The 14,186-nt window shown below is 34.4% G+C and overlaps 1 protein-coding gene and 1 non-coding gene across 3 annotated transcripts; one reads left to right on the top strand and one right to left on the bottom strand.

The window, feature by feature from the left end:
- Nucleotides 1-246: 246 nt before the first annotated feature.
- On the top strand, nucleotides 247-1,493 carry LOC105341318 (uncharacterized). Its single transcript, XR_010710309.1, has 2 exons — nucleotides 247-581; nucleotides 1,221-1,493. It is a non-coding gene; the product is annotated as an uncharacterized protein (transcript).
- Nucleotides 1,494-2,733: 1,240 nt separating this feature from the next.
- On the bottom strand, nucleotides 2,734-7,800 carry LOC117684083 (cell adhesion molecule 1). Of its 2 annotated transcripts, XM_066073757.1 has the most exons (5): nucleotides 7,681-7,800; nucleotides 6,619-6,901; nucleotides 6,351-6,490; nucleotides 5,442-5,661; nucleotides 2,734-3,373 (listed from the first exon to the last, which is right to left on the bottom strand). In XM_066073757.1, exons 2-5 carry the CDS (start codon nucleotides 6,704-6,706, stop codon nucleotides 3,282-3,284), a joined length of 540 nt encoding a protein of 179 aa, XP_065929829.1. In that variant the 5' UTR covers nucleotides 6,707-6,901; nucleotides 7,681-7,800; the 3' UTR covers nucleotides 2,734-3,281. The 2 variants fall into 2 exon arrangements, with proteins under 2 accessions (XP_065929829.1, XP_065929830.1); XM_066073758.1 differs by lacking the exon at nucleotides 7,681-7,800 and having other exon boundaries at nucleotides 6,619-7,135.
- Between the last annotated feature and the right edge of the window lie 6,386 nt (nucleotides 7,801-14,186).

A 14,186-nucleotide genomic window follows, 5' to 3' on the forward strand; every position in this document is an offset into this window, starting at 1 on the left:
AAAATGGGCAATAGTGCTTGCTGCTGAATAATTTTTAATTGTGTGTCTTTATATATAATTTGAAAGTCGGACTATATTCCCTGACTCAATAAAGAGCGAGAGAGTGCAATTTAGTGTGTTTCTTGATAAAAGACTGCACGGTAAGTCCACAAGTTGATTGTGTGGTGGTGCAGATGCAGTTAAGATAGACCGTTACCGACAAAATATTCCTAGTAAGTCAAGTTAAATTGGTCTATTTCCGCATTTAAGATAAAAATTACATTATATATTTGGCAACAAAGGATCAATCTTACATTGCTATCCTCCATATACCACTATGATGGGACTCGCCGTTTTTGCGCTCTTGCTGAGTTACGGGCAGTGCGGCTTGTTAACTCAACAGTTGTTGATGCCAGCAATACCCTCAGGGTGTTACTACCGTGGTTCCGTTTACCCCTTTGGGTGGTTTAGTACCCGCCATTGTGAGAGCTGCCAGTGCTCCACCAGTGGTCAAGTGATGTGTATGTTTAATGACTGCTGGCAACCTGCATGTGCGGACCCCGTTCAGGAAAAGGATTACTGTTGTCCCACGTGCCCTAACGGTAAATATCAAACATATTTACATGTACATGATAGAGGGGCACTCCAAGAGCTTTATTCAATTTGAAAATATTATTTTAAACTTGTTGCAAAAATTTTATTATTTGCTTTTTCGTTTCCCAAAGACCTGGGCCAAAATATACATTTAACATATATCCATCGAATACATGTGTTAAGTTTTATTTCAGTCTAAATATGTACCAGCATGTTGACACATAAGTACATCGTAGGCACTTTCTGTTGCACAATGATTACTACATAAACACGTAATAATATTTATACTGCAATGAATGAAGTTATTGTAAAAAACGTATAAGGCAGAGGTATATACTGTGATCGTTTGACGATTTATCAACTTTTCAATCTCAAACGAAAAGCATCTTAATAACCTTATACTGCATCTACGTCATTCTAAATTTTGATTTAGGTTGTCAACATGTGCGGATCTAGAATCAAGTGGGGGGGGGGATAATAAAAAATTAAATACTTGTATGTTTAAATGGTTAAACTACAGTAAAAAGGTCTCAACGACCCAGACTCAGTCATCCTCATCCGGCATGCAGAAATACCAACTTTAACACCCCTCTCCCAGGAGAGTAATGAGGATATTAGATTACTTTCTTTAACTGCATTGTTGACAGGTTACACCTGCAAAGCCCCAGACGGGCATATTGTCAAAGCCGGGGAGACCTATCATCTGAACAGCTACACTTCCTGTCAATGTGCCACCCAGATAGGGGCTTCCTTTAAAGCCATCTGCACACAACAGAATCCCAGCATTCCGTAGTAATTACGTCGCTTTCAACGTTGATATCCACCCTAGTCCGCCCCAGCCGTCCCAGACACAGTATTGTAATATTATACAGTAAAAGTCTTATTTATTTTCACATTCAATAAACTTAAGTTTTTGGTTACTGTTTGCTTTATCTAAAAGCCAAAACTAAGGCTATACTGTATTGCATTTTTGCTAATTGTGCAGATGCATGGTAATAAATATCTGTACACTATAATTAATAAATATGATATTAAAATAATATTATCTTGAAAATGGATAAATTTTGTTATATTTGAGAATATTTTTTGGAATCAAATAAGAGGCGTGACTCTGACTTAGTTAAGAGATGTAGTTTTAAACTTATTGACATGACCGAAAAACGTGCTTATAAACAGTTATGTTAAAATTATCTCAAAGATATTTGAATATTATCTTATATTAAAATATCATCTTAAAGATTAACATCTACATGTAGATCCTATATCTGACAAGTTTGTGATGCTTTAAGAAAATTATAAAAATGACTCATACAGATCGTGATAGCATGCACCTCCACTTTTTTTTATTTGATTTATTAATAACAAATAGAAGATAGATTTCGAACGAAATGCCATCATATATATTGGACCATGTTAACAATTATACGAAAACAATTAAAAATATAGCCTAACATTAAAATTAATATATACCACGCATAGTACTCTACCATCATCCCCTTCCCCAATCCACCCACACGAACTATGATTTTGACGATTAGTGGGTTTTTGGTTTTTTGGGTGGGTTTTTTTTATTTTTGGCTTTCCAAAGTCGGACTGTCTTACTCCCATCCATTTTCAAAATCGATGCTACGCACCTTGGTCCTCTCACCGCCTTTAAAGGAAATTTTGCATTCTGACATTTTCGTGGACAGCTGATCACAAACCTAATAAGTAATAGAAGCATCCCCTTCACACTCCTATTTTGTTTACAAGAGGATTAAAAAGGGACAGTATATTCATCCAATATAAGTGATATTTTTGCTTGACTTCATTTTGATATTAAGGTTACTATAGTGGCTTTTTGTTCTCCTTTTACACTCTCTTTTTAGCGTGATAAATTTCCGGTTAAACCATAGTACAAGTACGATTTTGTGGCTTTTATACAAATAAATGGCTCATATTTTCAAAAGAAAAGGAAAATCATAAACATGTCACTAAACCTACTGACAAGGATGGGGGTACTATTGCACTTGTTTTTAATGGTTTTGGCAGGTGGGACCAAAATTTTAATGTTTTCTTAGATATATATTTTCTAGTGACGGATATTTCTATTTGGTACATTTCAATTTTTCAATGCTTGCAAAAAACATCTTATAAAACTATAATAAACAATACCGGGGTATACATGTACATGATCAAGAAACTATCAAACAAAACTATGTTGTTTTTTTTATTTTAAAAAATTATAATTCTTTAAAATGATTCATAAAAGTGGTTCGTAAATTGTAAAGTTTTGAGAAATTTCTCAAAATTTATTTCCTTAATTGAAACAAAAACAAATAGCATTTGTGAATACCACAAAATGGCGATGTACATAATCTGCATAATTACTTTCAGTGTATATCATTTTATGTAGTAGGTGGTGGGTATTCTAATTACATAGTTTTGTGTGATTACAAAATACATTTGAATACATGTAACATCTCTGAGAGAATTTCTTTATTATATAAATTTGTCAGAAAACCGTAATGATTTCCAAGAATACACCTTCGGTAGTTAGCTTGCAAGACTGGTTCCAGAAACGAAGATGTCAAACATATGTATATTGCACAGCAACACTCATGGGATCTTTTGCGTCATGTCTATTTATATCAGTGGTACCATTGTCATCCAACGATCGGAACGTGTTTGGTTTGAGGCTGGACTGGTTCACAAAGAGCGATTTATATCTAATTCCCTGTCCAAGCAATGACACATTCCGTTTTCGTTCGTGTATATTTTCTTTGTACTTCACTGGCCATCTGGGGATGTAAGTTGTAACCTAAGAAATAAAAATGATTAAACCTGTATTGTTGAAACTGTTTGCAGATTTTAAAATATCATTTGACGAAAAAAAATATTGTTCGCACACCATAAACATTCGTACACATTTATTGTACTATTTTAAACCAAAGTTGTCTGACTCAAGATGTGTGTCTGTATATAATGCACAATGAACTCATCCTGCACTTTCCGCCATTACGCCAGTAGTAATATTGTCCTGATCATCTTCTGAAAAGTTCTTTCCATCAAAGCTAAAATGGCGGATTCAAGAAATAAATTTGCGCATTGTATGTATTTAAAATGTGTCGAGTCCTAATATTTATGAACACTGTAAATGATTTTCGGATAAACCATATGCATATTCACTTTCTATATAGTCACTTAATATAGATAAAATACATAGACATAGGATATGTGAATACATGTATTATTTTGCAGATGTGTAAATGTAGACAATCCCGTCTGGAGCTTCTTCGTTGTTGTGGAAATAAATACAAAAAGTAAAGAAACTGACTTCGAATAAAATTTCGTTAAATATTTTTATTAAATCCAGTTGACGTAAAGATAAAAACCCGAATTAGATACATGGCAAAGTACGGTAATAAGATTTTATTATATAGGTTCAACTACGACTTACAGTTAGTGTGAAAACGATAGGTACGTGGTTGAACAAAAACATCTTCGTTGATATTGCACATCTCAACGTCATAGCTTTATGGCGTCATTTCTCTGTTTTAGCAAAAATGCCATAAAGCCCTATTCCCATGGGCGCAATTAATTATTTCATTGCTAGTTGTCATTCTGATACCGACTCCCACTGACTTTGTTCCGCCAAAGAGTGTCACTTTACTCTCATTTTTTCAATTCAGTATAATTTATCGAAAATTAGAGTTATTGTTGCTTTTAATTATATTTTTACAATGCTGTAAACAGTTATAACAAATTTCTTATGACTATTATAAATTTACTTCGATATTTACGTTAAAATAACCATAGCGGTTTCGTATATGTCCCTGTGATCTTCCACATGACTATAATTTGTGTTAATAAGGCATTAAATATTAATAGATACCCTCTTTGGAAACCAATAATAACCGGAGGATTGTTGAAAACATAATACGGAAAAAATCATTTTAACAATATTATTATTGCTAATTTTAAAACTATATATAAATTCGTTGCAAAACAGATAACTTTGATTTGTACTTTTTCACTTCTATGGGACTCAAAATCAGTTTGCGCTATCCGTTAATTTGTTATCATTTGCAAGCAGTTACTCAGTGCAGGTATTGTGTGCATGGTTTATTAGAGTTAGTGTCCTATGTCTTCATCTATAATTATAGATACTAGTACGTAGTTTGCTGCAACTTAATTACACACAATCTCTCTAATTTCCTACGACAGCCATTCAAACTGCTACCAAAATCCCTCGTTAACTTAACAAAGCGTTTTTGGGAGAATATGGATTTTTTTTTTAAATAATGTGTAATAAAGTCCAATCCACTCTTTACAAATATTGTTTTCCTTTGTAGGGTCAACCGAAAGGTCAAAAGGGGGAAACCAATTTTCCCCTTCTTAATGCACCAAATGATGGGTACATGTATTCTGTGATCGAATCACTCTAAATTAGATTTATTCCTTCGATTTTCGGGTTGCCCCATCCTGTGAAACTCAAAATACAAAAAGGAAACAGATTTTTGAATTCAAATGAAAAAGTAACAAACCTCTAAACTACAAAGGCTACTGTGAGAAATATATGGGTTTTCACCAAAAGATGGCGATCAAAGGACATAACTTTTGGAAAGTGTGGATTGGTCTACAGTATGTAGATAATCTAATAATCAAGAAATCAATACCTTTTAAAAGGAAAGGCATGTTAAAGATATTCTAAATATTTCTATTGAATTTCATCAACAGATGAACATTCGTATTGAATAATATATGTCAACTCATACACATCCTCAATTTTTAACGTTGTTGAGGGCATTCAAAGAATCTCAACTAATCTTAATCAAGTGCATAAATTTGTACCCCAGTGACTTATATATTATACACAACACACATACATATCTGCAATCCAGCGGTGGCAGTGGTAGTAGTGATGGTTGTAGTAGGTGGTTTTGTGGTGGTGGTGGTGGTGATTAATGAAGTGGTAGTCTGTTTGACTGTCACCCAGACGTCCACCAATTTTAACCAGATGTGGTTGCGCACCATACATATGTATATGCCAGTGTCTGCGACTGTAGCATTCTCGATCACTAGTTCTGTACCACTATATTTAATAACCTGAAGGTAAAAATTAAGAAAAACTGGCAGAAATTAACATAATTTTACAATAAGATGAGCAGCATATGGTATGATTTATAGTTATAAACAAACCTTAATTTGGTCAAGTGTGGAACGAATTCATAGTTAGTAAATAACAGAGAAATATAATTAATGGATAGTGGGATATATTGGTAAATCCCTGGGAATAATAATGCGATTGGTTTGGAAAAAAGGTAGTTTGGTTTGGATGAGGGAGGGAGGGTCATTTTGGTCATCCATGATAATTGCCAGGGTCTCACTCATGTTCCTTCTTCCTTTAATTAAAATCCGTTTAAACCAGGTAAACATTCATGTAAATTGAATAATGTAATTCTTTATGTTTAAAATAAAATACAGGGTTTTTATATCACTGATATTAACAGACACACGCGTCTTTATTACACACATTTCTCTGTTCCATAACCCTTAACTCCACCCTTTATTTCAATCTTCGTTTCAACATTCAGGATTACCTTTGTACTTTTTTTTCATTATTATCGATATTAATACATGGCCTCGGCCAATATCAGCCCTCTACGCTTCGGTCCTAGGACTGATGTTGGAGTCTTAGGTTTATATGGCGTGTATTACAGATTTTGCCATGTATTAATATCTATCTGTCTAGACTAGCATTTTATGAACATTGCATAAACTGTCAAAATAATTACGTTGGCCGAGTCCGAGTTACGTTTGATCCAACGGCTGGTGGCATTTGGGTCGTTCAGGGCGCGGCATCTGAGCACCACCCTTTCCCCCTTCATCACCGTGGCGTTCTGTAGCTTTTCTAACACCAGAGGCAAGGAGGTCCCTACGTGTGAGAACATTATCGATGATAGATGATTATCTCTTTTGATACATTATTTAACCTCAGAGAGATAAACAGATGAATTCTCTTTCACTTGATACTCCATTTTTAAAAGGAAGTTATATACTAACCTTTGTTTTTCTTTTGGCAATCCACTGACATAAACAAACACCCACAAAGAAATAAGAGTGTATATGAAAGTTCACATAACGACTTCATGATGATCAAAGATCAAATGTCAAGGCCATGGTCATACAAGATTATTGATCCTCCAAAGATTGGCTTACATACGTAGGGGTTTTGTGGAAGGGTTTATTCTAGTCTGATCATACACTCGTCTAGGGCTTTGAGTCACACATTGTGTACACCTTAATTAATTCTACAAATATGGCAGTTCCATATACTTCAGTTCACCTATTAAGGAATAAAAGAAAATGCTTTAAATTTCGTTATTTATAACTAAAGTCAAATCTGTTAAGAAAGTTCAATGTACATTCAATTGAATGTGTTGAATATGGCTGCATCTAGATATCAAAAAAGGAGAGGACCACGTTAAATGTAAATGTTAAAACTCCAAACATAAGTAAGGAACACTATGCGGTGAGCAATATCTGTTTTATTGTTTTGATAACTAATAAAGAGTTTTCTACATATGGGTATCGGCCCAAGAGAAAATAAGTGGTAGTGAACTCAACTGATGAACTGCTGAGCCCTAGATATATACCCTTAACAGGTTTTTCTGAATCAATGACCATTATGCGTTTAAAATTTCCTTCCTCTATGTGGTGCAGTGACCAGGATTTACATAATTATTTCTCCCTGTTGCTTTCTATATTTGCATCACTCATTTACCTTTCTAATCAAACATTACACATATAAATTGAAGATGTAACTGAAGAAATTAGAAATAACAGGACTTTGTCTAGAGTAAGATCCATTCTAAATGCTGCAATTTTTGCGGCACAAAACTGTGCAACATAAACTAAAGTAGTATTCACGCCCCTCTAACGAAACCAATGTTCCCTTAGTGGTTGGCAAATATTTACTTTTTACTATGTTTTTTTTTATTAACTTCTCTGATTTTTCAATAACACTTAATGCAACAACCTAATCACTGTATATGAATTTACATACATATTTTTTATAAGCTTCACAACTCTTTAAAAATTAAAAGGAAAAAAACTACCTCTTACTTAATTATGTTTCATCCAGTTTTGATCAAGTCTCATCCCTTAAAATCTTATATTTACATCTCATATGTACAAATGTTTCAATAAATACTTCCCTGTAGCTTGGAATCTTAGAATATTTTTATAATAACTGATGTTTGCTTGAGTCCTACTTCCTTATTACCCTAAATCACTTAATATGATATTTAGCGAACTGGTCATGACATTGGATGAAAAAGTTATGGTATAAAGAATACTAAGGTTATTCGCTATGAAATGCAAAAGTCAGTTATTTTCTAAAACCTCATTAGAAACTATCGTATATCCGGGGTTTTTTCGCGTGTTACAAAACTTGCGAAAATGGGGCAGTGTGTAACATTTGCGTCAGTCATTTTTTGCGATATGAAAAGTTTTTATAAAAATACAGCCGGATACTACATGATATAATTTCGGCGTATTCAATAATTTGCGACATTAAAGAGATCGCAAAAAAACGAAAATTAGATCATCGTGAAAATTACCGGATATACCGTATACGGTTCTAAACATTTATTTCGAATCAAAAGTAAACGTAAAGTTTCACAATTTGGGTATTATATTCTAGATCTGGTATCTAATCAACGGAACTCCTCCCCCGACACTTACTACCCACCCATATCTCCGTCTCTTGATTTTTGCCTGACTTACGCCTTAGACATCTCACACAGGAGTCGTCTGTGTTTTCAAATTAGAAGTCATCACACCAAGGGTACTGATCATGCATTCATATTTCTGGTAGTAAAAGTCCTCTCCTAACAACACAGCTACTCCAAAATCACATAAAAAGTTAGTACAAGGGTAGGTGTGGATAGATTCTCTCACCGAGTACCTCTTTCCTTAGTGAATGCAGTAGTTTGGCTGAGTTGGATGGGGGATATGTGACAAAATTATAAGGTCTTCCAGTTAGCAGAGTTGTACTGGGTAGATAGGTAACATAATTTATATGATATAAAGGTGTTCGAGTTTTAACCAAGGCAGAATCGCACGGCATCAAGACATGTTGCTGAGATTACTGACATCATACAAAATAAGGTTTTAGGAACAAACATCATAAGATTTTGCAGAGAAACTCCCTAAACACTTTCCAAGTATAAACAATACTATATGCTTTAACTAATTTTAGATGTGTCTTGATATATGATTTGAAAATTCGGACTTTATTTCTTGGTTTGATAAGAGTGCACTGTAATGTGGGTTTTTTTTAAATAAAGGACTCCAGTGTTAGTCCATAAGTTGATTGTGTGGTGGTGTAGGTGTAGTAAATTAGGCTACTTCCTACAAAATATTCCTGGTAAGTCAAGTTAGATTGGCCTATTTCCGCATTAAAGATAAGGATTGAACTAAACAATGCAACAAGTTCTTTCTTTTAATATCCATATAAATGTAGATAAGCATGTATTAACTAAAATGATGTAAGGCTACATTCACATGTAAAATAACATATATTATGATATTCAGGAATATTCATAATATAAGATAAATCGTGCCACACAATGATACAAGCACAACACAAATATTGAAAATGAAATTAATGTTGTAAAATAAGACCTGTTGTCGAGGCGTTCAATTATCATACCATAGAACTACTCCTCAGCTTGATAAGGATACATCTTTCACTGTTATCCTCCATACCATTAGACCACTATGATAAGACTCGCCGTTCTTGCACTCTTCCTGAGTTACGCTATATGCGACTCGTTAATTTCTCTGAGGTTGTCCCCAACCCCAGCCCCAGGATGTAACTATCGTGGTACCTATTACCCCTCGGTGTGGTTTAACCCCACCCCCTGTGAACGCTGTCAGTGCACCACCAGTGGAGAGGTGATGTGCTTCACTATTCCTTGTTTACATACCCTATGTGCGGACCCCGTAATTGAGAAGGATCAATGTTGCCCCAGGTGCCCCAACGGTAAATATTGAATAAGCAGGCTCTAAGGGCTGTATCTAGTTTTATTGTTTTTTACTACTACATGTATCTGTTGCCAGTAAGTTATGATAATTTGCTTTTGCTTTGCCACAATGACCCAGCGCAACACACACATATATATATATATATATATATATATATATATATATATATATATCTCGTATCAAGTATTATTTGGCGGTCATATGAAACATTTAACTTAAAATATGATTAAAATACCTGTTTTAGATTATTTTCTATAATATCTATGACATAATGAGAAGTTGTAATCTCATAAGTCATTAAAAATAATTCTATTCAATTCTTCTGATTTGTAGAATGCAATACAAACCCCTTTTATATATTTAGGATTATTTTCTCTTCATTTGTTAGTGTGCTAAAACCTGAGATATTGTCTAACAAATTAGTTTTGTTTTTTTTTTTTATAATTTTGCATTCTTGGTTTTTTGTTAGAAAATTGCAAGTATTGCCGCACAAAAATCGATTTCATTTACACTTTTTAAAAATGAAAATTCGTTAGTTACAAAGTGGTGGTCGGACTATTTGTCAAGTCAATGTTATATGTTGTCTAGCATTAGTTATTACAGGTGTTAAGTTTTATACAGTCCAACTAGTATGTTAAAATCAAACTATAATAGACGCACAATGATTACAGAAACTAATGAAGCACGTGACTATATTTGTGACTATATTTATCCTAATTGAAGGGTATATGGTATGTGGCAACGCACTTCGAAAATATTAAGCACTTTGAAAAAAATTTCAAAGTGCGTAATTTTATCAAAGTGCGTTGTAATAGTGATTAAGATAAAATTCAGAGATTCATTCCGTGATAGTTTGCCGAATAATCTGCTTTTCCATTATACAATCACAGACGAAAAGCCTCAATAAGCACGAACCCCGGACTTAATCTACGGCCATACAATATTCTACATTTTACGTTGTCACCATTCGCGGATCAAGAAGACGGAGGGATAGGGTGTAAGAAAATTATAACAGTTCAATTCGTTTAAAATTTATATAGTTAATCTTCAGAAAAAAGACTTTCTGCACCCCAACACCTCCACTCTGTAAACAATTACCTACATGGACCCCCTCCATCTGGAAAATTTTCTGGATCCGCGCATGGTCATGCAATGTCTTTGTAATTTCAGAGTAATGGTTAATCTTTTCATTCAATTGCATTGTTGACAGGTTACACCTGCAAAGCTCCAGACGGGCATATTGTCAAAGCCGGGGAGACCTACCATCTGAACAGCTACACTTCCTGTCAGTGTGACACTCACCAGTGGACCTCCTTCACGGCTGTCTGCACATATCAGGTTCCCAGCATTCCGTAATGATTACGTCACTTCCGATGTTGATCCACCCCCAGTTCAAACCAATTGACACAGATTCCACATTGAAATATCATCCTATAGATAGCTAATTTATTTCTAACAACAATGAAGAAAAAAATTGTTTGTTATTATTTTGTTTTATCTTATAATACTTTGCAATAACAAAACCTCAGGTACACTTGTAATTCAAATAATCACAGCAAAGATCAAAAAGCCAACACAGCACAAAATATACTGTGGAAAAAGGCAAATCATAGCAAATTGGAAAAAATGACGAGAAGCATGAACACCAATTTCCACTCGAAAGAGCCCTATCCAGGATATGTTGGACTTCATTAAATTGAATTTACTGAAGATCTTAAAGGATAGTGTACCATTAAAACTCTCGTCAACAAGATTCAACCAAGAAAAGATAACAAAAGATAAAGATTTCAAGACAACAGGAAAGGTGCTTTATTAAAGCACGGAGCACCAAAAATAAGGCGGACATCAAAAGATACCAACGCCTAAAAAACTAACAGAAAAAGAATGTCAAAAAAAACTTATAAGGACTATACTGAAGATATATTCAGTCGTGACTTAACGAATAACCCAAAACGATTCTGGAGCTTCATAAAGAGCAAAAGATGTTAAACAACGGGAGTTGCACCACTCAGAGACACAGAGGCCTAGCTAACATAGTCAGACAGCAAGTCCAAGGTGAACATCTTAAACCAACAGTTTTCCTTAATTTTTAAACAGCGACGAAGATGTGAGCACTATTCCAGACAAAGGGCCAAGTCCACACCCTGCCATGGATAACATGACAGTGACAGATAACGGAGTGTGTAAACTGCTACGTAACCTGAACATCCAAAAAGCAAGTGGACCAGATGAAATACCAACTCGACTTACTAAGGAACAAGCAGAAAACTTAGCTCTTATGTTTACAACATTCTTCCGGGCCTTCATTAAGATAAGGAAAACTACCAGCAGACTGGATAGATGCAAATATAGTTCCAATCTTCAAAAATGGAGACAAGTTTAAAGCTGGCAGTTACAGACTGTTTCAAGTACAGTAGTTACATGCAAGATCCTAGAGCATATAATATGCAGTAGCATCTCAAAATATCTGGAACAGCATGGATTACTCGCTGATGCTCAACACGGAAATCATGCGAGTCTCAGCTGATTCTGACAGTCCATGACCTTGCCAAAGAGTATGGATCTCGAAAACCAAACAGACCTTATCCTTCTGGACTTTCCCTACAGCCTTTGATTAAGTATCACACGAGAGATTACTTTATAAGACACAGTATTATGGAGTTAGAGGGTCCACACTACAATGGATCAGGGACTTCCTCAGTGGAAGAAGCCAGTGTGTATTGGTAGATGGGAAGAGCTACAACAATGCCCCTGTCCAGTCAGGAGTTCCCCTTGGTAGCGTTCTTGTACCGCTGATCCCCCCCCCCCTCTTCATTAATGACGTCCCGGAATAAGTCCACCACTCCAATGTGCTGAAGTGTGGAGGTGTGGAGGTGTAGTTGTAGAAGCAGTGGTCCTTATTCACGACAAAATGGCAGTTCCTGGTAAATCAAGTGGAGGCACATATTCGCGCATTTAAAATAGATAAGAATTATATTGTATTAAGTAGCTGATGTAACTCCTACTTTTTCTATTTGAATGCAAAGTTATTAGAGGGGTAAGGCATTTGAACGTGAACAAGTACGTGTGAGTAAGGATTTCCACCTAATTTTATGTGCATTACGTCATCATTTTTGCCTGCCGCGTAAGTTCTTCAAAATGTTTAAAATTAAAAGTACAAAGAGGTAAAACTTGTAGCTGGTTTTGGAATGAGAAAATTTTTTTCTGAACACATTTAGACACATATTCGAGAAGAAATATCAGATTATTTGGTGAAAGATATTGATTCAAATAATTTACGAACAATTTTGAAACGAAATACATTTAGCAAAGATAATTAAAGTTTCACATATTCGTTGTGATGTTGTATGTGACAGTAGCATCATTAGAATTTTTTTTTAAAAAACTAACCTTTAAACTAATACTGTGCTCGATTTTAGCCCCTGAGTATTCGACTTAGCTATCCCATTATTTACTTAATACATATGAAGCTTAATTATTCTTTTACATATGCTGTTTTTAATCTTTACTCCTATTAATAACACATATTGGTATAGGTGAATCATTTCTCAGCAAAAGTCGTAAAATTTACTTTTAACTATTAAAACAGGCGTCTTGTATAAGCGTCATCAGTTAACTTTAGATATTTTATTGGGTGTGAAAAGAACAATGGTTGAAGAAGATCTTTTAAAAAATTAACCCGGTGTCATATAAAAGCTATGAAAAGACTTGTACCCCAAATGCACATCTGCATTTAATAAAAAGAGGCCAAGTGGTAAACAAATTAGTCAACAGATGTACGGTGAATCATGTACCTTAAATTTTTAGATATGGTTTTTAACGAGGACGGGTCTAATTTGTTCTGCCCTAGATTTTTAAATGAAATTTTTTACATGAATTTCTACTTATATAATTATTATTTTAAGATAAGAAAAAAAAAACACATTTACCACACTGTCTGTTAAATGGGTCATCTCAAAGTTTGTAAATTTTTAACATAGGACCTTTAAGGATGTTTGATATCATTTGTGTATCAATTTTGCATATTTTTTTTTACAACTTCTGCACAAGAGATTTCTTTTTCTGTCCTACACATTAAAGTTATTGCTAAAAGACATCAAATGGTCAATTAAAAAAAACCTTTTACCTCCTGGTTTGTTCCAGGGGTCTTATCAAAGTTGTTTTTGTTTGCCCAATTTCCCGGATTTGTCAGATAATGGCTATTTTGTTTATTTGACATTAGGCGGAAATGGTGATCTTATATATAGTATTATTAAAACATTCAGACATATTTAAGTAATAAATAAATATATAACATCACATATTAAGGGTCATTGATATAAAATACATGGTTACTGTCTTGAAATATAGAAATTAAGCTATATTTAGGCGGGTTAAGAAATCGTGACAGAGGGCTAGGCTTGCTGAACACTCTTTACATTTTTGACCCGAGCTCAAATAAAGCTTATACTTCGAGACATTTATGTTTATTCCACAATATAATATCAATTTTACGCATCAAACGAGCTATTTTCAACAAATTATGCTGAATATCTGCAGTTGAAACTATCACGCCATGGCGTCAACCAAGCGAAAAGATG

This window comes from Magallana gigas, chromosome 10 (genome assembly GCF_963853765.1).
Source record: "Magallana gigas chromosome 10, xbMagGiga1.1, whole genome shotgun sequence".
Classification (NCBI taxonomy): domain Eukaryota; kingdom Metazoa; phylum Mollusca; class Bivalvia; order Ostreida; family Ostreidae; genus Magallana; species Magallana gigas.

Bases quoted from the DNA above. Each gene is read 5' to 3' on its own strand.
- LOC117684083 (XM_066073757.1), bottom strand. From the start codon at position 6,706: ATGAAGTCGTTATGTGAACTTTCATATACACTCTTATTTCTTTGTGGG. The intron at 6,491-6,618 runs GTTAGTATATAA...TCTCACACGTAG, and splicing joins TTGCCAAAAGAAAAACAAAG to GGACCTCCTTGCCTCTGGTG. The intron at 3,374-5,441 runs GTATGTGTGTTG...TTTATTTCTTAG, and splicing joins CACCGCTGGATTGCAGATAT to GTTACAACTTACATCCCCAG.